The 27953-nt window shown below is 38.0% G+C and overlaps 1 protein-coding gene across 1 annotated transcript; it reads left to right on the top strand.

Moving 5' to 3' along the window:
- The first annotated feature begins 133 nt into the window (after nt 1-133).
- On the top strand, nt 134-27953 carry p2rx3a (purinergic receptor P2X, ligand-gated ion channel, 3a). Its single transcript, XM_061900077.1, has 12 exons — nt 134-360; nt 7316-7451; nt 8828-8899; nt 13165-13234; nt 16534-16630; nt 16703-16780; nt 16842-16983; nt 22396-22532; nt 22614-22707; nt 25414-25479; nt 25553-25630; nt 27315-27953. Exons 1-12 carry the CDS (start codon nt 227-229, stop codon nt 27441-27443), a joined length of 1233 nt encoding a protein of 410 aa, XP_061756061.1. The 5' UTR covers nt 134-226; the 3' UTR covers nt 27444-27953.

Here is a 27953-nt window from a genome sequence, read left to right as displayed (position 1 = left end):
GGGAATTGTGGTGGATGAGGGATGGATGGAGTGAGTGTGTGAGGGAGAGATGGAGGGAGGGAGACTTTTGTCCCGCAGCTTCCAGTCAAAGTCCGGGGCGGAGTTGAGGAAGAAGAAGAAGGAGGTCCATGAAGCCGCGTGGACAATAAAGCTGAGTCCAGGTCAGAGTTGTGAAAGATCCCCAGCAGCTACTTGCTCACCCACCTCTTGCTCCACTGCAGCCAGCATGAGCTCCATGGTCTGGGGCCTGGTCACGGACTTCTTCACCTACGAGACCACCAAGTCGGTGGTGGTGAAGAGCTGGTCCGTGGGCATCATCAACCGCGTCGTGCAAGTCCTCATCATCGCTTATTTTGTCGGGTGAGTCCTTCATGGCTTTTTAATTCCAGTGTGAGGGAAACGTTCGTTTTAACTTGTTGGACATGTTAGTCTCTTCTCTTTGCAACTGTCATGTCCATCAGGTTCCTTTTTATTGAGGGCCACATCGAAATTAATGTGGCCCTCTAATAATAGTGAATATAAATGTTTAATAGTCTCCTTACACAGTCTGCATAGGAAACTCACTACATTTTTATTGTCAAGTGCTTTATTATTTCCAGCCTTTTCTTCTGGCCGCTTAAATGATGTGGCGGGCCACATAAATTAAATGCGGCATATCACATAAAATGACATGGCGGGCCAGATTAATTAATGTGCCATAAATTGAGGCGTTAATTCAAGTAATGTAATGCAGCATACGACATAAAATGATGTGGCGGGCCACTTGAAATTATGCGACATAAGGTATTGCGGCATACGACATTGAATGATGTGCCAGGCCACATAATTCATGCGGCATATGACACAAAATAATACGACATATCACATTAAATAATGTGGGATATTAAATAAAATGATGTGGCGGGCCACCAAAATTAATGCGGCACGGCATATCACATAAAATGACATGGCGGGCCAGATTAATTGATGTGCCATAAATTAGGGCGGCAAATCACATAAAATGATGTGGCGGTCAGATTAATTAATGTGCCATAAATTGAGGCGTCAATTCACGTAATGTAATGCAGCATACGACATAAAATGAAGTGGCGGACCACTTGAAATTATGCGACAAGGTATCGCGGCATACGACATTGAATGATGTGCCAGGCCACGTAAATTCAAGTGGCATATGACACAAAATAATACGACATATCACATTAAATAATGTGGGATATTAAATAAAATGATGTGGCGGGCCACAAAAATAATGTGCCAGAAATTAGGGCGGCATATCACATAAAATGATGTGGCGGTCAGTTTAATTAATGTGCCATAAATTGAGGCGTCAATTCAAGTAATGTAATGCAGCATACGACATAAAATGATGTGGCGGGCCACTTGAAATTATGCGACATAAGGTATTGCGGCATACGACATTGAATGATGTGCCAGGCCACGTAAATTCAAGCGACATATGACACAAAGTAATACGACATATCACATTAAATAACGTGGGATATTACATAAAATGATGTGGCGGGCCACCAAAATTAACGCGGCACGGCATATCACATAAAATGATGTGGCGGGCCATATTAATTAATGTGCCATAAATTAGAGCGGCATATCACATAAAATGTTGTGGCGGTCATATTAATTAATGTGCCATAAATTAGGGCGGCATATCACATAAAATGATGTGGCGGTCCAGGTTAAGTATTGCGACATATCACATAAGGTATTGCAGAATATGACATAAAATGATGTGCCAGGCCACATAAATCTATTGGCATATGACATAATAATGCAACACATCACATTAAATACTGTGGGATATTACATAAAATGATGTGGCGGGCCACAAAAATTAATGCAGCATATCACATAAAATGACATGGCAGGCCAGGTTAATTAATGTGCCATAAAATAAGAAGGCACATCACGCAATGTAATGCAGTATATTACATAAAATGATGTTGCGGGCCACATACTATAATGCAGCATATCACATACAATAATGCGGCATATCACATACAATAGGCTTCACGGTGGCGGAGGGGTTAGTGCGTCTGCCTCACAATACGAAGGTCCTGCAATGAGGTGGCGACTTGTCCAGGGTGTACGCTGCCTTCCGCCCGATTGTAGCTGAGATAAGCGCCAGCGCCCCCCGCGACCCCGACAGGGAATAAGCCGTAGAAAATGGAAGGATGGATTACATACAATAATGCAGCATATCACATATAATTATGCAGCATATATAAAATAATGCAGCATATCACATATAATAATGCAGCATTTCATATATAATAATGCAGCATATCACATATAATAATGCAGCATATCACATATAATAATGCAGCATATCACATATAATAATGCAGCATATCACATATAATAATGCAGCATATCACATATAATAATGCAGCATATATAAAATAATGCAGCATATCACATGTAATAATGCAGCATATCACATACAATAATGCAGCATATCACATATAATAATGCAGCATATCACATATAATAATGCAGCATATCACATACAATAATGCAGCATATCACATATAATAATGCAGCATATATAAAATAATGCAGCATATCACATGTAATAATGCAGCATATCACATACAATAATGCAGCATATCACATATAATAATGCAGCATATCACATATAATAAAGCGGCATATCACATACAATAATGCAGCATATCACATATAATAATGCAGCATATATAAAATAATGCAGCATATCACATGTAATAATGCAGCATATCACATACAATAATGCAGCATATCACATATAATAATGCAGCATATCACATATAATAAAGCGGCATATCACATATAATAATGCAGCATTTCATATATAATAATGCAGCATATCACATATAATAATGCAGCATATCACATATAATAATGCAGCATATCACATATAATAATGCAGCATATCACATATAATAATGCAGCATATCACATACAATAATGCAGCATATCACATATAATAATGCAGCATATATAAAATAATGCAGCATATCACATGTAATAATGCAGCATATCACATACAATAATGCAGCATATCACATATAATAATGCAGCATATCATATAAAATAACGCGGCATATCACATATAATAATGCAGCATATCACATATAATAATGCAGCATATCATATAAAATAACGCGGCATATCACATATAATAATGCAGCATATCACATATAATAAAGCGGCATATCACATACAATAATGCAGCATATCACATATAATAATGCAGCATATCACATATAATAATGCAGCATATCACATATAATAATGCAGCATATCACATATAATAATGCAGCATATCACATACAATAATGCAGCATATCACATACAATAATGCAGCATATCACACATAATAAAGCACCACATCACATATAATAAAGCGGCATATCACATACAATAATGCAGCATATCACATATAATAATGCAGCATATCACATATAATAATGCAGCATATCACACATAATAAAGCACCACATCACATATAATAAAGCGGCATATCACATACAATAATGCAGCATATCACATATAATAATGCAGCATATCACATACAATAATGCAGCATATCACATGTAATAATGCAGCATATCACATACAATAATGCAGCATATCACATACAATAATGCAGCATATCACATGTAATAATGCAGCATATCACATACAATAATGCAGCATATCACATATAATAATGCAGCATATCACATATAATAAAGCGGCATATCACATATAATAATGCAGCATATCACATATAATAATGCAGCATATCACATACAATAATGCAGCATATCACATACAATAATGCAGCATATCACATATAATAATGCAGCATATCACATATAATAATGCAGCATATCACATACAATAATGCAGCATATCACATACAATAATGCAGCATATCACATATAATAATGCAGCATATATAAAATAATGCAGCATATCACATGTAATAATGCAGCATATCACATACAATAATGCAGCATATCACATACAATAATGCAGCATATCACATGTAATAATGCAGCATATCACATATAATAAAGCGGCATATCACATACAATAATGCAGCATATCACATATAATAATGCAGCATATCACATACAATAATGCAGCATATCACATATAATAATGCAGCATATCACATACAATAATGCAGCATATCACATACAATAATGCAGCATATCACATATAATAAAGCGGCATATCACATACAATAATGCAGCATATCACATATAATAATGCAGCATATCACATATAATAATGCAGCATATCACATATAATAATGCAGCATATCACATATAATAATGCAGCATATCACATATAATAATGCAGCATATCACATATAATAATGCAGCATATCACATACAATAATGCAGCATATCACATGTAATAATGCAGCATATCACATATAATAAAGCGGCATATCACATACAATAATGCAGCATATCACATATAATAATGCAGCATATCACATACAATAATGCAGCATATCACATATAATAATGCAGCATATCACATACAATAATGCAGCATATCACATACAATAATGCAGCATATCACATGTAATAATGCAGCATATCACATACAATAATGCAGCATATCACATATAATAAAGCGGCATATCACATACAATAATGCAGCATATCACATATAATAATGCAGCATATCACATATAATAATGCAGCATATCACATATAATAATGCAGCATATCACATACAATAATGCAGCATATCACATACAATAATGCAGCATATCACATGTAATAATGCAGCATATCACATACAATAATGCAGCATATCACATACAATAATGCAGCATATCACATACAATAATGCAGCATATCACATACAATAATGCAGCATATCACATATAATAAAGCGGCATATCACATACAATAATGCAGCATATCACATATAATAATGCAGCATATCACATATAATAATGCAGCATATCACATACAATAATGCAGCATATCACATATAATAATGCAGCATATCACATATAATAAAGCGGCATATCACATACAATAATGCAGCATATCACATATAATAATGCAGCATATCACATATAATAATGCAGCATATCACATATAATAATGCAGCATATCACATATAATAATGCAGCATATCACATATAATAAAGCGGCATATCCCATACAATAATGCAGCATATCTCATATAATAATGCAGCATATCATATAAAATAACGCGGCATATCACATATAATAATGCGGCATATCACATATAATAATGCAGCATATCACATACAATAATGCAGCATATCACATATAATAATGCAGCATATCACATATAATAAAGCGGCATATCACATACAATAATGCAGCATATCACATATAATAATGCAGCATATCACATACAATAATGCAGCATATCACATAAAATAATGCAGCATATCACATACAATAATGCATTATATCACATATAATAATGCAGCATATCATATAAAATAACGCGGCATATCACATATAATAATGCGGCATATCACATATAATAATGCAGCATATCACATACAATAATGCAGAATTTCATATAAAATAATGTGGCAAATCACATATAATAATGCGGCATATTAAATATAATAATGCAGGATTTCATATAAAATAATGCGGCATATCACATATAATAATGCAGCATTTCCTATATAATAATGCACCATATCACACATAATAATGCAGCATATATAAAATAATGCAGCATATCACATACAATAATGCAGCATATCACATATAATAATGCAGCATATCACATATAATAATGCAGAATTTCATATAAAATAATGCGGCATATCACATATAATAATGCGGCATATTAAATATAATAATGCAGCATTTCATATAAAATAATGCGGCATAACACATATAATAATGCGGCATATTACATATAATAATGCAGCATTTCATATATAATAATGGAGCATATCACATATAATAATGCAGCATATATAAAATAATGCAGCATATCACATATAATAATGCAGCATATCACATATAACAATGCGGCATATCACATATAATAATGCAGCATTTCATATATAATAATGGAGCATATCACATATAATAATGCAGCATATCACATATAATAATGCAGCATATCACATATAATAATACGGCATATCACATATAATAATGCAGCATATCACATATAATAATACGGCATATCACATACAATAATGCAGCATATCACATACAATAATGCAGCATATCATATAAAATAATGCGGCATATCACATATAATAATGCGACCTATCACATATAATAATGCGGCATATCATATAAAATAATCCGGCATATCACATATAATAATGCAAAATTTCATATAAAATAATGCGGCATATCACATATAATAATGCGGCATATCAAATACAATAATGCAGCATTTCATACAAAATAATTCAACATATCACATATAATAATGCGGCATATTACATATAATAATGCAGCATATCACATATAATAATGCAGCATACATCAATCAATCAATCAATGTTTACTTATATAGCCCTAAATCACTAGTGTCTCAAAGGGCTGCACAAACCACTACAACATCCTCGGTAGGCCCACATAAGGGCAAGGAAAACTCACACCCAGTGGGACATCGGTGACAATGATGACCCAGTTGGGCGTCGGTGACAATGATGACTATGAGAACCTTGGAGAGGAGGAAAGCAATGGATGTCGAGCGGGTCTAACATAATACTGTGAAAGTTCAATCCATAATGGATCCAACACAGTCGCGAGAGTCCAGTCCAAAGCGGATCCAACACAGCAGCGAGAGTCCCGTTCACAGCGGCGCCAGCAGGAAACCATCCCAAGCGGAGGCGGATCAGCAGCGCAGAGATGTCCCCAGCCGATACACAGGCAAGCACTACATGGCCACCGGATCGGACCGGACCCCCTCCACAAGCGAGAGTGGGACATAGGAGAAAAAGAAAAGAAACGGCAGATCAACTGGTCTAAAAAGGGAGTCTTAAATAAATAAAATAATGCGGCATATCACATACAATAATGCAGCATTTCATATAAAATAAGGGGGCATATAATATTATTATTATTACTATTATAATTTTCTCCAAATAATATCTACAAATACTGTTATTTATGTGTCTTGTTTAATATTAAGTAGTGTTAAAGCAACTTCAGGTTTGTTAATGTACTGGTTTTACTTCACTTAAGTAAGAAAATAGAGTAAAAAAATGAGTGAGTGGAGACTTTGCCAACGTGAATAATTAATATGGTGTGGCGTGGTGTGGTGTGGTGTGGTGTGGTATGGCGTGCAGCTGGGTGTTCATCCATGAAAAAGCCTACCAGTTGACGGACACCGGCATCGAGTCGTCCGTCATGACCAAAGTCAAGGGCTTCGGCCGGCATCATCAGCGCATCATGGACGTGGCCGACTACATCTTCCCACAACAGGTGTGACGTGCACTCCACACCTCATGAAGTGCACTTGACCACATGACTTGTTAACAACATGTTGTCACATGAACATTGCACTCTCTTTGAAGGCAGCCAGGCCTAAAGTTGTGACCTTAAAGGCCTACTGAAATGAGATGTTCTTATTTAAACGGGGATAGCAGGTCCATTCTATGTGTCATACTTCATCATTTCGCGATATTGCCATATTTTTGCTGAAAGGATTTAGTAGAGAACATCCACGATAAAGTTGGCAACTTTTGGTCGCTAATAAAAAAGCCTTGCCTGTACCGGAAGTAGCAGACATTGTGCGCGTGACGTCACGGGTTGTGGAGCTCCTCACATCTGAACATTGTTTACAATCATGGCCACCCGCAGCGAGAGCGATTCGGACCGAGAAAGCGACGATTTCCCCATTAATTTGAGCGAAGATGAAAGATTTGTGGATGAGGATAGTGAGAGTGAAGGACTAGAAAATAAAAAAAAGAAAGGGCGGTGGGAGTGATTCAGATGTTAGACACATTTACTAGGATAATTCTGGAAAATCCCTTATCTGCTTATTGTGTTACTAGTGTTTTAGTGAGATTATATAGTCGTACCTGAAAGTCGGAGGGGTGTGGCGACCGCCATTGTCTCTGAGGGAAGCCACGTTTCTCGACGAGGCGAAGCGAAAGCAGCCGGTCAGGCCGGGCCGAGCTTTTTTTCCCCCTCCTCGACGGTGGAAGCATCCCACGTTCAGCGGCGGCCGGTCGGAGGAGGCAAGAGAATCCGCAGCTGCGTCTTTGACAGGTGCAGGAGGTACGACACAAGCTTTGCTCATGTCTACGGTAAGAGCCGACTTATTACCACCATTTTCTCACCGAAACCTGCCGGTTGACCGCTCTGTTCCATAGCTAAGCTTCACCTTCGGGAATGTAAACAAAGAAACACCGGCTGTGTTTGTGTCGCTACAGCCGGCCGCAATACACCGCTTCCCACCTACAGCTTTCTTCTTTGACGTCTCCATTATTAATTGAACAAATTGCAAAAGATTTAGCAACACAGAAGTCCAGAATACTGTGGAATTATGCGATTAAAGCAGACGATTTATAGCTGGGATCGAGCTGGAAGAAAATGTCCGCCACAATTCGTGACGTCACGCGCACGCGTCATCATACCGAAGTTTTCAACAGGATACTTGGCGCGAAATTAAAAAATTGCAATTTAGTAAACTAAAAAGGCCGTATTGGCATGTGTTGCAATGTTAATATTTCATCATTGATATATAAACTATCAGACTGCGTGGTCGCTAGTAGTGGCTTTCAGTAGGCCTTTAAGTGTGCGGAAGAATGCTTGACGTCAGCCTGCAAGTGTGTGTCTTCTTGTCTGACTTTCAGGGAGCGGGTATCTTCTGCATCATGACTAAAGTCATCATCACTGAAAATCAGTTCCAAGGGAAATGTGCAGAGGTCAGAAAAACATCACTTTTTCTGCCTTGTTTGAAAAGCACAGTTAATAAATTGTTTGTTAATTATCGTATTTTCCAGACTATAAGGCGCAAATAACATCTTTTTTTTCCCCTCAAAACTCGACAGTGCGAACCACCTAGAACAGGGTTCACCAACCTTTTTGAAACCAAGAGCTACTTCTTGGGTGCTGATTATTGTGAAGGGCTACCAGTTTGATACACACTTAAATAAATTGCCAGAAATAGCCAATTTGCTCAATTTAGCTTTAATAAATAAATCTATGTGTGAATGTTGTCTGTCTATCTGTGTTGGCCCTGCGATGAGGTGGCGACTTGTCCAGGGTGTACCCCGCCTTCCGCCCGATTGTAGCTGAGATAGGCGCCAGCGCCCCCCGCGACCCCAAAAGGGAATAAGCGGTAGAAAATGGATGGATGGATGGATATATAAATAAATTGTATTTCTGTCTGTCATTCCGTCGTACATTTTTTTTCCTTTTACGGAAGGTTTTTTGTAGAGAATAAATGATGAAAAAAACACTTAATTGATCGGTTTGAAAGAGGAGAAAACACGACGAAAATGTAAATTAAATTTTGAGACATAGATTATCTTCAATTTCGACTCTTTAAAATTCAAAATTCAACCGAAAAAAATTAAGAGAAAAACTAACTAATTCGAATCTTTTTGAAAAAATTAAAAAAAGAATTTATGGAACTTCATCAGTAATTTTTCCTTCATTTTAGAATTTTGATGACATGTTTTAAATAGGTTAAAATCCAATCTGCACTTTGTTAGAATATATAACAAATTGGACCAAGCTATATTTCTAACAAAGACAAATCATTATTTCTTCTAGATTTTACAGAACAAAATTTTGAAAAAAAATTCAAAAGACTTTGAAATAAGATTTAAATTTCATTCTACATATTTTCTAGATTTCCCAGAATTTTTATTTATTTATTTTAATCATAATTAATTCGAAGAAATATTTCACAAATATTCTTTGTCGAAAAAACAGAAGCTAAAATGAAGAATCAAATTAAAATGTATTTATTATTTTTTACAATAAAAAAAAATTACTTGAACATTGATTTAAATTGTCAGGAAAGAAGAGGAAGGAATTTGAAAGGTAAAAAGGTATATGTGTTTAAAAATCCTAAAATCATTTTTAAGGTTGTATTTTTTCTCTAAAATTGTCTTTCGGAAAGTTAAAAAAAGCAAAGTAAAAAAATAAATGAATTTATTCAAACAAGTGAAGACCAAGTATTTAAAATATTTTCTTGGATTTTTAAATTGTATTTGAGTTTTGTCCCTCTTAGAATTAAAAATGTTGAGCAAAGCGACACCAGCTTGCTAGTAAATAAATACAATTTAAAAAATTGAGGCAGCTCACTGGTAAGTGCTGATATTTGAGGTATTTTTAGAACAGGCCAGCGGGCGACTCATCTGGTCCTTACGGGCGACCTGGTGCCCGCAGGCACCGCGTTGTTGACCTCTGGTCTAGAAGCTGTTTAATTTGAACATGGTGGAATGATAAGTGTGACCAGTAGATGGCAGTCACACATAAGAGATACATATATATGGCAATATGACTCAAATAAACATTACCAACATTTTACATCAGGGGTGTCCAAAGAGCGGCCCGGGGGGCATTTAGGCCCGCAGGTAATTTTTTAACGGCCCCACAACACATTTTAAAAATACGATTGAAACATTTTTAAAACGTAAGAAATGATATAAAGGAGCAAACGGGTGAAATGTAACCAAAAAATGTTGCAATGTTTACTCTAATAACACCAAGCTGCCACACAGGCTGTTTCTTTCTTTAAAAAATAATAATGTATCAAAATCAATGTTATTATGAATTATTGACCTATTCAAGGCTCCAATTACGTCACATTAAATTTTTCACTTTGAGATATTTTTTGGGGGAAATGTTGCATATTTTGTGTTTGCCATATAAGAAACTGAGCTGTTTTCTTTTAAAGAAGGGCCTAAAATGAACAAACAAAAAACATAAACAACAAAAAAACTTATAATTGACGGCTATATCTGAAGTTGATCTCGAGATGATTGTGTTTAAAGTAAACAGTAAAAAAATTAATAATTTATTTTTTAACACTTTAATGAGTAGAACACTTTTGGATCCCCAATAATTCTAGTGTGATTTGTTTTTAAATGTCATTGCTCAAAAAATAATAATTAATTAAAATCACTGAGTTATTGACCTTTTTAATGCTCCAATTATTAAATAATCTCTAATATTCCTCTTAAAAAATTATTGGGTGACAATATTGCATTTTTTGTGAGTTTCCCATAATATAAACAGGGTTTTTTTGTGTCAAAAAGAGCATACAACTTAAATCTTTAAAATCATTATATTGACAGATGGACCTAATGTTGATCTAGAGATTTAAAACTTGAATAATAATCAAAATAATAATAGTGAATAATGACACATTTTTTATATTTTTTTGACCAAAACCATTTGGGGTCCCCGGTATCTAGCCTGAGTGGAGGCCGAAATGTATATTTTTTATACTGCATAAATCCTGAAAAATTGTGCGCCTCCGCCTTTGTAGTTCGTGATGACCCCGTAGTCGACAAGCTTCTTCTTTTCCTCTATCTTTTTGTTATGTGACATTCATCCTCACATTGTTGCCATTTCTAATATAAAGTAGTGTAAAGTTCTTACTTATTTCTGTCAGTAAACTCGCCATGAAAGCGCTTAAAAATCCTGGTGTAGTGAGTTTACATTATTCACCCAAGGAACTTTAGTTATTTGAGAGTTCCGGTCGGACATTTTTTCACGGGACACATTTCCGGGCGTTGTTGTTGCACTAGTGAGCCATGGATGAGGAGATGCTGCTCTGTTATTGATTGAAGTAAAGTCTGAATGTCATCAATACAGTTAGCGCCATCGTTTGACACTTCTTCCACTCCCGTCCTTGCACGCTACACCGCTACAACAAAGATGACGGGGAGAAGACACTGTCGATAAATAAAACGGGCCAGAAAACGGCGCGTCCTGAAGCGACTGACAGAAAGTGACTTGAAGATGATCTGTATATACCGTAGTTCCTTGAATTGCCGCCAGGGCGCCGATTCATTTAAAACCTCTTCTCACTCCGGCGGTTACCAAAGGCATGCGGTAAAGGCAAGCATGCGCTCATTATTTTAAAACCTCTTCTCACTCCGGCGCTTACCAAAGGCAAGCGTTAAATTTAGGCCTGCGCTCATGAATTTGAGTGTGATGTAAGGATACATCATGAAAAGCACATTTAATTAAAAAAAACGTGATTATTGTTTTACCATTACTTATAAATGAAGTCCATGCGCAGCTCCTTCAGATCAAAAGCATCGATAACTTGTTTATAGAAGTCTTCCTTATCTTTCTTCAGTTTTAAAAGTCTCTCTGTCTCGATGGAGATCTTCCTTTATTACCTCCTGCTTCGATTGAAAGTCCAGTTTAGAAAACTGTTTTATTTCAGATATGTAATCCTCCATGTTAAAAGTGCAAGCAAGAGGAAAAAATAAACACACGCTGCTCACTCTTGCTGCTTGTTGTCACTTCTTCTGCAGCCGAGTAGTCGCAAAAAGGATCACTAGCACCCTCTACCACCAGGAAGCGGGAGTCATTTAATGACTCATATTTGACACACGCAGCTACGGTATATTAATAAAACATAGCTGCTTACTGTTCTTTTTAGCATATTCAATAGCTTGGACCTTAAATCCTACTGAATAGCTCTTAATCTTCTTCCCTTTATGCGATTTCAAATGATTGAAATCAGCCTCCTCCATTTTGAAAATGATGACAGGTGAAGTGTCACTCGTGACGTGACGAGTTTGACCCGGTGGAAATTCTAGACATGCACTAATAAAAATAAGAGATTTTTATTTATTTTATTTTATTTTGTCATGAAAAAGGGATTTTTTGGGGTTGGTTGCACTAATTTGAAGTGTATCTTGAGTTTTTTATGTTGATTTAATAAAAATAAAAAATAGTAAAAATATTTTTTATAATTTTTTTGCTGAAGGCCACAAGGAAGTCTTTTAAATTTAGAAAACAATCACAATATGACCCCTTTAATGCGCCTTATATATGGAAAAATATATACTTTTTTAAAAATACCATTCATCGTCAGTGCGCCTTATAATCCGGAAAATAAGGTACTAATCCTCTTTGATTTCTGTGCTTCTCATGAAATATTAACGGTCTATATAACCTCCGATTATATCCTTAATTGTGTTGTTTTGTGTTTCAGACTGGAAAGATGTTTAACTGCACAACAGACAACGACTGTGAAAAACATAAGCCCTCCATCCTCACTAATGGTAAAAAAAATAATAATAAAAACTTTTGTTCTTGATTGTCTGCACCCTGTGGGGATTGAACCCGTCGTTTATGTTATCTGAATACATGTCGCCCAATACAACTCTCCCAAGTTTACAATAAGGCTATATTTTTTTTATTTTTTTTTACCCGAAAAAATTGAGTAAATCGTCGTGTTTTTTGTTTTCATGTTATTCCCCAAAATTTGAGAAAAACAAAATGTATCCAAAAAATTAAACGAAACATAAACATAAAAAAATGAGATTTTTAATTGTTTTTTTTAATTTTTAATTATTCAAGCCTGAGCTTATCAATCAATAAATCAATGTTTATTTATATAGCCCCAAATCACAAATGTCTCAAAGGACTGCACAAATCATTACGACTACAACATCCTCGGAAGAACCCACAAAAGGGCAAGGAAAACTCACACCCAGTGGGCAGGGAGAATTCACATCACAGCTTAGATAATATTGACATGATTAACGCAGGTGCGTGAGTCCTAAACAATTCAGGTGCGTGAGTCCAAATGAGTACAGGTGAAACCAATGAGTTGTCATGGAAACAAAACAAGGGAGTGAAAAAACAGGAACTAATGGAGTCTTGAAGTAAAATAACAACCAAACAAAACATGACAGGAGACACATTTTTGAAGTGGAATTCTTTCCCATTCCTGCTTGATGTACAGCTTAAGTTGTTCAACAGTCTCACTTCTCATATTTTAGCCTTCAACATTTCAATGGGAGACAAGTCTGGACTACAGGCAGGCCAGTCTAGTACCTGCACTCTTTTACTACGAAGCCACGCTGTTGTAACACGTATCTTGGCATTGTCTTGCTGAAATAAGCAGGGGCGTCCATGATGACGTTGCTTGGATGGCAAGATATGTTGCTCCAAAACCTGTATGTACCTTTCAACATTAATGGTGCCTTCACAGATGTGTAAGTTACCCATGCCTTGGGCACTAATGCACCCCCATACCACCACAGATGCTGCCTTTTACACTTTGTGCCTAGGACAATCCGGATGGTTCTTTTCCTCTTTGTTCCAGAGGACACGACGTCCACAGTTTCCAAAAACAATTTGAAATATGGACTCGTCAGACCACAGAACACTTTTCCACTTTGCATCAGACCATCTTGGATGAGCTCGGGCCCAGCGTAGCCGGTGGAGTTTCTGGGTGTTGTTGATCAATAACTTTCGCTTTGCATAGTAGAGCTTTAACTTGCACTTACAGATGTAGCGACCAACTGTATTTAGTGACAGTGGTTTTCTGAAGTGTTCCTGAGCCCATGTGATGATATCCCTTCGAGATTGATGTCGGTTTTTGATACAGTGCCGTCTGAGGGATGGAAGGTCACGGACATTCAATGTTGGTTTCCAGCCATGCCGCTTACGTGGAGTGATTTCTCCAGATTCTCTGAACCTTTTGATGATATTATGGAGCGTAGATATTGAAATCAAATTCTAAAGTTAATGATTATTTGCAAAAAAAAAAAAAATGTTTATCAGTTTGAACATCAAATATGTTGTCTTTGTAGCATATTCAACTGAATATGGGTTGAACATGATTTGCAAATCATTGTATTCTGTTTATATTTACATCTAACACAGTTTCCCAACTCATTTGGAAACGGGGTTTGTAGCAACCAACTGTAGTTACTGACAGCGGTTTTCTGAAGTGTTCTTGAGCCCATATGGCGATATCCTTTACACACTGATGTCGGTTTTTGATGCAGTACCGCCTGAGGGATCCAAGGTGCGTAATCTCATGGCTTACGTGCAGTGATTTCTCCAGATTCTCTGAACTTTTTGATGATTTTACAGAGCGTAGATGTTGAAATCCCTAAATTTCTTGCAATTGCACTTTGAGAAATTTTGTTCTTAAACTGTTTGACTATTTGCTCACGCAGTTGTGGACAAAGGGGTGTACCTCGACCCATCCTTTCTTGTGAAAGACCGAGCATTTTTTGGGAAGCTGTTTTTATACCCAATCATGGCACCCACGTGTTCCCAATTAGCCTGCACACCTGTGGGATGTTCCAAATAAGTGTTTGATGAGCATTCCTCCACTTTATGAGTATTTATCGCCACCTTTCCCAACTTCTTTGTCACGTGTTGCTGGCATCAAATCCTAAAGTTAATGATTATTTGCAAAAAAAAAAAAGTTTATCAGTTTGAACATCAAATATGTTGTCTTTGTAGCATATTGAACTGAATATGGGTTGAAAAGGATTTGCAAATCATTGTATTCTGTTTATATTTACATCTAACACAATTTCCCAACTCATTTGGAAACAGGGTTTGTAGCAACCAACTGTAGTTACTGACAGCGGTTTTCTGAAGTGTTCTTGAGCCCATGTGGCGATACCCTTTACACATTGATGTCGGTTTTTGATGCAGTATTGCCTGAGGGATGGATCCAAGGTGCGTAATATCATGGCTTACGTGGAGTGATTTCTCCAGATTCTCTGAACTTTTTGATGATTTTACAGAGCGTAAATGTTGAAATCCCTAAATTTCTTGCGATTGCACTCTGAGAAACTTTGTTCTTAAACTGTTTGACTATTTGCTCACTCAGTTGTGGACAAAGGGGTGTACCTCGCCCCATCCTTTCTTGTGAAAGACCGAGCATTTTTTGGGAAGCTGTTTTTCTACCCAATCATGGCACCCACCTGTTCCCAATTAGCCTTGCACACCTGTGGGATGTTCCAAATAAGTGTTTGATGAGCATTCCTCCACTTTATGAGTATTTATCGCCACCTTTCCCAACTTCTTTGTCACGTGTTGCTGGCATCAAATTCTAAAGTTAATGATTATTTGCAACAAAAAAAAAAAATGTTTATCAGTTTGAACATCAAATATGTTGTCTTTGTAGCATATTCAACTGAATATGGGTTGAAAATGATTTGCAAATCATTGTATTCTGTTTATATTTACATCTAACACAGTTTCCCAACTCATATGGAAACGGGGTTTGTAGCAACCAACTGTAGTTACCGACAGTGTTTTTTTGAAGTGTTCTTGAGCCCATGTGGCGATATCCTTTACACAAGGTGCGTAATATAATGGGTTACGTGCAGTGATTTCTCCAGATTCTCTGAACTTTTTGATGATTTTAAATAGCGTAGCTGGTGAAATCCCTACATTCCTTGCAATAGCTGTATACAATTTACACAAGGGGCCAACTTCACTGGTGTCGTGATATAAAATATAATATGACAAGACGTTACAAGTGAAGAATTCTGACTTTTTTTAAAACGGAATGGTGCCGAAGTCTAAAGGATTTTCGCTGCCGCAGGAAAGATCACAGGAACTTGTCTCACCAACTTGACGGGGTCCAACGGCGCGTGCGAGATCGAGGGATGGTGCCCGGCCGAGAACGACAGAACCCGCCTGTGAGACATCGCCCTCTCTCGCCACCTTCCGGCGCTGCGTTCTCACCCTCCGTCTTCTGTCCCTCCCTGCAGCGAGCCCATGAAAGACGTGGTGGACTTCACCATCTTCATCAAGAACAGCATCCGCTTCCCTCTCTTCGACATCACCAGGTAGGTCGCCCACGGCCGGGGGTCCAGGCGATAGTGATGCATGATCACGACTTGTCTCTAGGGGGAACTTCCCATCCAACATGACGTCCAGTCAGATCAAGAGCTGCACATACCACCCGGAAAACAACACGTCCTGCCCCATCTTTCGTGTAGGAGACGTGCTGGATTACACCGGGCAGAACATCACCAGCCTCCTGGATAAGGTCCTCTTTAATCTCCCATCTTGCCTTTTGTACTTAATACAGAGCAATGTTGCCAGTGCAAAATGAAAGTACCGCGTTTACCGGACTCTAATCAACAACACGGTGTCCACGGACACCAGGTCGCCCGTAAGAACCAGATGAGTCGCCCGCTAGCTTGTTCTAAAAATAGCTCAAATAGCAGCACTTACCAGTTAGCTGCCTCAATTTTTTAAATTGTATTTATTTACTAGCAAGCTGGTCTCGCTTTCCTCGACATTTTTGATTCTAAGAGAGACAAAACTCAAATAGAATTTGAAAATCCAAGAAAATATTTTAAAGTGAAGTATATTTATATAGCGCTTTTTCTCTACTGACTCAAAGCGCTTTACATAGTGAAACCCAATATCTAAGTTCCATTTAAAGCAGTGTGGGTGGCACTGAGAGCAGGTGGGTAAAGTGTCTTGCCCAAGGACACGACGGCAATAGCTCGGTTGGTAGAGTGGCCGTGTCAGCAACTTGAGGGTTGCAGGTTCGATTCCCGCTTGTGCCATCCTAGTTACTGCCGTTATGTCCTTGGGCAAGCCACTTTACCCACCTGCTCCCAGTGCCACCCACACTGGTTTAAATGTAACTTAGATATTGGGTTTCACTATGTAAAGCGCTTTCAGTCACTTGAGAAAAGCGCTATATAAATATAATTCACTTCACTTCACAATGACAAGGATGGCGGAAGCGTGTTTCGAACCTGCAACCCTCAAGTTGCTAGCACGGCTGCTCTACCAACCGAGCTATATACCGCCCCAAAGACTTGGTCTTCACTTGTTTAAATAAATTCATTTTTTTACTTTGCTTCTTATAACTTTCAGAAAGACAATTTTAGAGAAAAAATACAACCTTTAAAAAATGATTTTAGGATTTTTAAACACATATACCTTTTCACCTTTTCTTCCTCTTCTTTCCTGACAATTTAAATCAATGTTCAAGTACATTTTTTTTTTATTGTAAAGAATAATAAATACATTTTAATTTAATTCTTCATTTTAGTTTCTGTTTTTTCGACGAAGAATATTTGTGAAATATTTCTTCAAACTAATTATGATTAAAATTAAAATAGAATATTCTGGCAAATCTAGAAATTCTGTAGAATCAAATTTAAATCCTATTTCAAAGTATTTTGAATTTCTTTAAAAGAAATTTGTTCTGGAAAATCTAGAAGAAATAATGATTTGTCTTTGTTAGAAATATAGCTTGGTCCAATTTGTTATATATTCTAACAAAGTGCAGATTGGATTTTAACCTATTTAAAACATGTCATCAAAATTCTAAAATTAATCTTAATCAGGAAAAATTACAAATGATGTTCCATAAATTATTATTTTTTAATTTTTTCAAAAAGATTCAAATTAGCTAGTTTTTCCCTTCATTTTTTTCGGTTGAATTTTGAATTTTAAAGAGTCGAAATTGAGGATAAACTATGTTTCGAAATTTTATTTTCATTTTTTTCGTGTTTTTATTCTTTTAAACCGTTCAATTAAGTGTTTTTGTCATCATTTATTCTCTACAAAAAACCTTCCTGAAAGGAAAAAAATGTGCGACACAATATCAGACGGAAATGCCCATTTTTTATATATATAGATATATTTATTAAAGGTAAATTGGGCAAATTGGCTATTTTTGTCTATTTATTTAAGTGTGTATCAAACTGGTGGCCCCTTCGCATTGATCAGTACCCAAGAAGTAGCTCTTGGTTTCAGAAAGGTTGGTGACCCCTGGGTTAGAGTGTCCGCCCTGAGATGGGTAGGTTTTGAGTTCAAACCCCGGCCAAGTCATACCAAAGACTATAAAAATGGGAGCCATTACCTCCCTGCTTGGCACTCAGCATCAAGGGTTGGAATTGGGGGTTAAATCACCAAAAATGATTCCCGGGCGCGGCCACCGCTGCTGCCCACTGCTCCCCTCACCTCCCAGGGGGTGAACAAGGGTGATGGGTCAAATGCAGAGGACACATTTCACCACACCTAGTGTGTGTGTGTGTCAATCATTGCTACTTTAACTTTAATAAGGCGCACTTAAAATATATTTTTTTCCCTTAAATCTTAAACAGTGCGCCTTATATAAGGAATACGTTTGGTTGACCTAACTGTCAGGTTCAAAAACTGATGACGTCTATTATACAGACAAGAAGCAAGGAATCATGCGGAGACAGAGTTCAATTTTGCTCAATGAGGAGAGACGTAGTGGGCTGCACACTCAGTCACAGTTCCAACCTGCGCCCTAAGGTACAGCCCACGTGCTCCACTATTTATTCGGGAGGTCCCTGGTTACATCACTGAGGCTGCTACTGAAGGAAGAGTGGGTGCGGGGGTAATTTCAGCAGCCTCAGTTAGACACAATGTATGATTATTCATGAAATGGAAATGTGCTGAGTACCCCGCCTTCCGCCCGAATGAAGCTAAGATAGGCTCCAGCAACCCCCCGCAACCCCGGAAGGGACAAGCGGTAGGAAATGGATGGAAATGTGCTGACACAGCCCAGGTCTGGACACAATCACTGATACGGGACGACTCGCAATCCAAGATAGCTAGTTGTCCCTTTGCACGGATAGAAAAGTACAACTTCAGCACAATTGATAATAACTATAGTGACGGCCTTTAAGCGTAAGAGTTGTGTGATAACTTATACATAATTATTCCAACACGCACCGACCTCAAAGCAATTTATCAACAACACTCAGAAACGCCGCTGGCTTCGCTGGGCCTGAGTTCATCTAAGATGGACTGATGCAAAGTGGAAAAGTGTTCTGCGGTCTGACGAGTCCACATTTCAAAATGTTTTTGGAAACTGTGGACGTGGTTTCCCACGGAATAAGGAGGAAAATAACCATCCGGATTGTTCTAAGCGCAAATTTGAAAAGGCAGCATGTGTGATGGTATGGGGGTGTATTAGTGCCCAAGGCATGGGTAACTTTTTCATCTGTGAAGGCTCCATTAATGCTGAAAGGTACATACAGCTTTTCCACTTTGCGCCGATAACAATCCGGATGGTTCTTTTCCTCTTTGTTATGGAGGACACAACGTCCACAGTTTCCAAAAACAATTTGAAATCTGGACTCGTCAGACCACAGAACACTTTTCCACTTTGCATCAGTTCATCTTAGATGAGCGCCGGCTCAGCGAAGCCGGTGGAGTTTCTGGGTGTTGTTGATCAACAGCTTTGGCTTTGCGTAGTAGAGTTTTAACTTGCACTTACAAATGTAGTGACCAAGTGTAGTTACTGACAGTGGTTTTATAAAGTGTTCCTGAGCCCATGTGGTGATATCCTTTACACACTGATGTCGCTTTTTGATGCAGTACCGCCTGAGGGATCAATGGTCTGTGATATCATGGCTTACGTGCAGTGATTTCTCCAGATTCTCTGAACCTTTTGATGATATTACGGACCGTAGATGGTTAAATCCTTAAATTCCTTGAAATAGCTGGTTGAAAAAATGTTGTTCTCAAACAATTTGCTCAGGCATTTGTTGACAAAGTGGTGAGCTACTGAAAGAAGGGGGGGGGGGGGGGTGCGGGGGTAATTTCAGCAGCCCCAGTTAGACACAATATATGATTATTCATGAAATGGAAATGTGCTGAGTACCCCGCCTTCCGCCCGAATGAAGCTAAGATAGGCTGCAGCAACCCCCCGCCACCCCGAAAGGGACAGGCGGTAGAAAATGGATGGAAATGTGCTGACACAGGCCAGGTCTGGACACAAACACTGATACGGGACGACTCGCAATCCAAGATAGCAAGTTGTCCCTTTGCACAGATAGAAAAGTACAACTTCAGCACAATTGATAATAACTATAGCGACGGCCTTTAAGCGTAAGAGTTGTCTGATAAGTGAAGTGAAGTGAATTATATTTATATAGCGCTTTTTCTCCAGTGACTCAAATCGCTTTACATAGTGAAACCCAATATCTAAGTTACATTTAAACCAGTGTGGGTGGCACTGGGAGCAGGTGGGTAAAGTGTCTTGCCCAAGGACACAACGGCAGTGACTAGGTTGGCAGAAGCGGGAATCGAACCTGCAACCCTCAAGTTGCTGGCACGGGCACTCTACCAATCGAGCTAAACCGCCCACAATATAATATGATAACTTACACGTAATTATTCTAACACGCACCGACCTCAAAGCAATTTATTTGGTAGATGGTGTAATGATAAGTGTGATCAGTAGAATGCAGTCACACATAAGAGATCAGTGTAGGCTGCACCGTTTGATGTGCTTCAACATAGGAGTATTATTATGGTGTGTGTAAGGTAAGACATATTATCTGCCGTTTTGTTTTTGCAATATTATGCAAAAGCAACTTTTCTTACCTTGTGGTACCAGCTGATCTATATTTGGGATCTGCATAAATCCTGAAAAATTGTGCCCATCCGCCTTTGAGGTCCGTGCTGATCCCGTAGTCGATAAGCTTCTTCTTTTTCTCCCTCTTCTTATTATGGGACATTCATCCTCCGCTGTTGCCATTTCTGTAAGATGCTTTTTGTCCCTTAAAGCTTGCTGTACTTGCTAGTTCGAGCACACAAACAGCCGGCTACTTCAAATATTTTTTATTGTAACATTTTGTACTTGCAGGCGTCATTAAGATTATTTATAAATTATGAATTCATGTATTGGGCTTCACGGTGGCAGAGGGGTTAGTGCGTCTGCCTCACAATACGAAGGTCCTGCAGTCCTGGATTCAAATCCAGGCTCGGGATCTTTCTGTGTGGAGTTTGCATGTTCTCCCCGTGAATGCGTGGGTTCCCTCCGGGTACTCCGGCTTCCTCCCACTTCCAAAGACATGCACCTGGGGATAGGCCCCTCCCAACTCCAAATACATGCACCTGGAGATAGGTCCCTCCCACCTCCAAAGACATGCACCTGGGGATAGGCCCCTCCTACCTCCAAATACATGCACCTGGAGATAGGTCCCTCCCACCTCCAAAGACATGCACCTGGGGATAGGCCCCTCCCACCTCCAAAGACATGCACCTGGGGATAGGCCCCTCCCACCTCCAAAGATATGCACCTGGAGAAAGGCCCCTCCCACCTCCAAAGACATGCACCTGGGGATAGGTTGATTGGCAACACTAAAATGGCCCTAGTGTGTGAATGTTGTCTGTCTATCTGTGTTGGCCCTGCGATGAGGTGGCGACTTGTCCAGGGTGTACCCCGCCTTCCGTCCGATTGTAGCTGAGATAGGCGCCAGCGACCCCGAAAGGGAATAAGCGGTAGAAAATGGATGGATGGAATTCATGTATTTACCTAGTATATTATACTCGACATGCCATGTATTACTATCACTGTATTATATTTCCTTTTTTTTAGTATTAGCTTCTCAGTTTGACTCCAGTCCACACACCTCCTCACAAATGTCCAATATGTGTGTTCTTTGTGGAGCAGGGTGGTGAAATAGGAATAAACATTGAGTGGAAGTGTAATCTGGATCTAGATATAGAATATTGTGTTCCCAAGTACTCTTTCACCCGCCTGGATGAACCTTTTAAGAAGAACGCTGTCTCTCAGGGCTTCAACTTCAGGTTGGTGTCTCGTCAGTCCATGGCTTGTGATGTCATCGGCAGATTTTTGTCATATCGGTGTCCCCTCCTCGTTTCACGCAGATTCGCCAAATATTACAAGACGGAGAACAATACCGAATTCCGGACGCTGCACAAAGTGCACGCCATCCGCTTCGACGTCATGGTGACTGGAGCAGTGAGTTCTTTATTTTTATCACCATTCAGTCTTTAAATGTACAATCGTCAATGAAGCAAACCTATCCATCCACATTGTGTTATGTTACAGCCTAAATTCACTTTTTGTCCTCAAAATTCGACACAAAATACCCCATGACGACAATGTGAAACGGGTTTTTTTTCCAGAAATGATTGCGAATGTATCAAAACGTAAGCACAAACCCTTTTTCCATATAAGTTGGGAAATTGTATTAGATGTAATTATAAACGGAATACAATGATTTGCAAATCATTTTCAACCCATATTCAGTTGAATATGCTACAAAGACAACATATTTGATGTTCAAACTCATAAACTTTATTTTTTTTGCAAATAATAATTAACTTAGAATTTCATGGCTGCAACACGTGCCAAAGTAGTTGGGAAAGGGCATGTTCACCACTGTGTTACATCACCTTTTCTTTTAACAACACTCAATAAAGGTTTGGGAACTGAGGAAACTAATTGTTGAAGCTTTGAATGAATGAATGAATGAATGAATGAATGAAAGAATGGTTTATTTTGAGCCATGCAAACAAAACAAGAGAATGACATAAAATACAAAAGAAATATATAGATACATTATTTTTACACCTACATTGAAAACATTACATGTGACTAATCTTTTGTAGATGTCAAGATTGGCTCAAAAGGGAGTGGGAAGAAGTAAACTTATTAGGTCCCACCCCTATACATATACAATATATATATATACAATATATAATACAATAATATATATAATATAATTCAATTCAGTGGTTGCTGCTATATATTGTCTATATAAAATACATTTCAATTCACACATACTTACATATATACATATGTACACACACATATGTACACAACACACACATACATACACACACACATATATACAATTTATATACATATACATATATATATATATATATATATGTATATATATATATATATACACATACACACATAATCACATACATACACACATGCATATACCCAAAATACACACATATCCAACACAAACACACACACACACACACACCTATATAAATACTATAAATATAGTAGTATATATAATATACACTTTTGTCTAAACATTATTAACAGTTTATGGTGCTTTGAAAGTGGAATTCTTTCCCATTCTTGTTTTATGTAGAGCTTCAGTCGTTCAACAGTCCGGGGTCTCCGCTGTCGTATTTTACGCTTCATAATGTGCCACACATTTTCCATGGGAGACAGGTCTGGACTGCAGGCGGGCCAGGAAATTACCCGCACTCTTTTTTTTACGAAGCCACGCTGTTGTAACACTTGTCTTGCTGAAATAAGCAGGGGCGTCCATGAAAACGTTGCTTGGATGAAAACATATGTTGCTCCAAAAGCTGTATGTACCTTTCAGCATTAATGGTGCCTTCACAGATGTGTAAGTTACCCATGCCTTGGGCACTAATGCACCCCCGGACCATCACAGATGCTGGCTGTTCAACTTTGCGTCGATAACAGTCTGGATGGTTCGCTGCCCCTTTGGTCCGTATGACACCATGTCGAATATTTCCAAAAACAATTTGAAATGTGGACTCGTCAGACGACAGAACACTTTTGCACTTTGCATCAGTCCATCTTAGATGATCTCGGGCCCAGAGAAGCCGGCGGCGTTTCTGCATATTGTTGATAAATGGCTTTCGCTTTGCATAGTAGAGCTTTAACGTGCACTTACAGATGTAGCGACCAACTGTATTAGTGGCAGTGGTTTACTGAAGTATTCCTGAGCCCATGTGGTGATATCCTTTAGAGATTGATGTCGGTTTTTGATACAGTGCCGTCTGAGGGATCAAAGGTCACGACAGTGGTTTTATAAAGTGTTCCTGAGCCCATGTGGTGATATCTTTTACACACTGATGTCGCTTTTTGGTGCAGTACCGCCTGAGGGATCCAAAGTCCGTGATATCATGGCTTACGTGCAGTGATTTCTCCAGCTTCTCTGAACCTTTTGATGATATTACGGACCGTAGACGGTTAAATCCCTAAATTCCTAGAAATAGCTGGTTGAAAAAATGTTGTTCTTAAACAATTTGCTCAGGCATTTGTGGACAAATGGGTGACCCTCGCCCCGTCCTTGTTTGTGAATGAGTGAGCATTTCATGGAAGCTGCTTTTATAGCCAATCATGGCACCCACCTGTTCCCAATTAGCCTGCACACCTGTGCGATGTTCCAAATAAGTCTTTGATTAGCATTCCTCAACTTCCTCAGTCTATTTGCCACCTGTGCCAGCTTTTTTGAAACAAGTTGCAGGCACCAAATTCCAAATGAGCTAATATTTGCAAAAAACAACAAAGTTTTCCGGTTCAAACGTTGAATATCTTGTCTTTGCAGTTTATTCAATTGAATATAAGTTGAAAAGGATTCACAAATCATTGTATTTTCTTTTTATTTAGCATTTACACAACGTGACAATTTCACTGGCTTTGGGGTTTTTGCTTCAAAAGGAGATATAGTCGTTTATTCTGTCTTCTCCACTGTAAAAAAACAAACATCTGCAGATGAAATGATACAAAAAATTGGCAGTTTAGTAGCCAAACTTTAGCTTTTGTACCTGTTCACATTGGGTATTGTGTGTAGAATTTTGAGGACAGTTTTGGAATAAGGCTGTAAAATAAGAAAATGTGTAATGCGGTGAATACTTTGGGGGTGTTATGTTGTCGTTGTAGGCAGGAAAGTTTAACATGGTCCCGACATTGATCAACCTGGTGGCTGCCTTCACTTCCATCGGTCTGGTAAGTGGAACAGCTCCTCCAAACCAAGATGACATCGTTGTGAAGTCATGGCTGGTGTTTTGGTCCTCGGCAGGGTACGGTTCTTTGTGACCTCATCCTGCTCAACTTCCTGAAAGGAGCGGCCCAGTACAAGGCGAAGAAATTTGAGGAGGTAAGGGAAGAAAAATGGCGGTTATTTGTGTGCACATTTCTGCAATGATTGTTATATTTTCATTGCCAGGGCAAAAAATTAAAAAAAAAAAAAGATTACGGCCTTTGGAATACGTTTTTCATTTTTTGTGCATGCAATAACTCCCTCTTGTCACCTATTGTATTACTTTATTGCAATCATTTCACAGAAATATACAATATTTTGTGCTTTAACATTGCCCCTTTGTTTGGAAATAATAAATAATTACAGTGATTGTGATGAATGTCATAAAAATATATACAGCGGGGTGTATAATATAGCCAAGAGTCATGGATGCGTGGCATTGTGGGTAATTATTATGTTGCGTTTATAAGGTGTTACAGAGCCGATGTTCTCCCGAAATATGTTTGGTGTGGGTTCACAGAGTGTGGCGCATATTAGTAAGCGTGTTAAAGTTGTTTTATATCACAACCATCAGTGTGATCTGTATGGCTGTGGAACAAGACCCCTGGTTTGCACATAGTAAAAGCAAAAAATAAAACTCCTGCGCCATTTTGAAAATGATGTCACGAATTGGACCCGACCGTAAAAGTAAGCATGTGCTAATAATTTTGGGGAGCGAGAGTGACCCGGCAGTAATTCAAGGCAGGCGCATATTACATGCCTGTCGGCTATTCAAGGAAGTATGGTATATGTGGATATACTGTGTATATATATGTATATATATGTGTATATGTATATGTATATATATACGTATATATATATATGTGTATGTGTATATGTATATATATACATACATATATATGTGTATGTGTATATATGTGTGTATATTCATATATATATATATATATACGTATATATATATATATATATATTTATGTATGTGTATATATGTATATATATATGTATATACGTGTATGTATGTATATATATATATGTGTATATGTATATATATAAAAATGTGTATATATATATGTATATATATGTGTGTGTATATACATATATACACAGTATGTGTATATATGTATACAGTACGTGTGTGTATACATGTAAATAAATATATACATACATACACAGTATGTGCTTATATACTGAGTATGTATACATAAATAGATAGTACTTTATTGATATATATATACATATATATATATATATCCATCCATCCATCCATCTTGGTGCCTATCTCAGCTCTAATCGGGCAGAAGGCGGGATACACCCTGGACAAGTAGCCACCTCATCGAGGGCTATATATATATATATATGTATATATATATATGTGTATATATATATATATATATATATATATATATATATATATATATATATATATATATATGTGTGTATATATATATATATATGTGTATGTGTATATGTATATATGTGTGTATATATATATATATATATATATATATATATATTTGGTATTGGTACCAAAACATGTTTTGGTGCCAATACTACTTTTTCTACAATGATAGTCTATTTTGGCTCCATAGAGGTTGCCTACAGCCACAGCTGTGAGTGAACGTTGCATTCTGCTGCAACACAATGTCTCACTGTCCATGGTGACTGCCACAATGCACTGCGGTAGTTCCTGTCATCCATCCATTTTTTAGCACCTGTCCCTCTTGAGGGGCGGGGGGGGGCATCAGCCAATCAGGTGCAAGTCTTGCTTATCACCCAGGTAACGACTCTTTGATGTCTTCAGGTGTCGGAGGCTCAGATCGAGGCGTCCCTGGCCCGCAGCCTCAGCAGCCAGCTGTCCCTCAAAGAAGGTATGAAGTGTTCCTGCGACTCTGGTGCCATTTCTCTGGCCACTGCCGACCAGCCCATCTGACCCAGACTCTTAAAGGGACAGTCCTCTCGCTACCTGCTCCAATCCTTGAAAAGCGTTTCCGCACTTTTCCTTCCACGAGCTTAAGGAATGGTGTCTCTGGACTGCATTTCTCCAGTAGTATCTTCCACATGAGGAGGACAAGTGATGACATAAATCATGGTCCCATTAACCTCGCATCTAATAGACAATGTCTCATTTGTGGTGATATCTATCAACATGAGGGTGGTCCCAAAAAGGAGGCATTTTTCACACTGATTGTGTGTCTCTTTTAAAAGTCAACATATGAAATAACAAGTGTGTGTAAACATTTGAAGTGCTCCCCGTTTGGTCAACATGTGTAATAACAAGTGTGTGTAAAAAAATGTAAATGTGCCCCCTTTGGCCAAAATTAATTTTAATTTAAAAAAAAAGTATATAGAGACATACTGTAATAACTTGAAATAAATATCGATGATTAAAAACCAACTACAAACAAAAAAATTCTAAAAATAAATAAATGAACTAAAAGCA

Source organism: Nerophis ophidion, linkage group LG05 (assembly GCF_033978795.1).
Source record: "Nerophis ophidion isolate RoL-2023_Sa linkage group LG05, RoL_Noph_v1.0, whole genome shotgun sequence".
Lineage (NCBI taxonomy): Eukaryota > Metazoa > Chordata > Actinopteri > Syngnathiformes > Syngnathidae > Nerophis > Nerophis ophidion.
The sequence above is the reverse complement of the archived record's forward strand: the minus strand, read 5'-3'. Positions and strand labels throughout refer to the sequence as shown.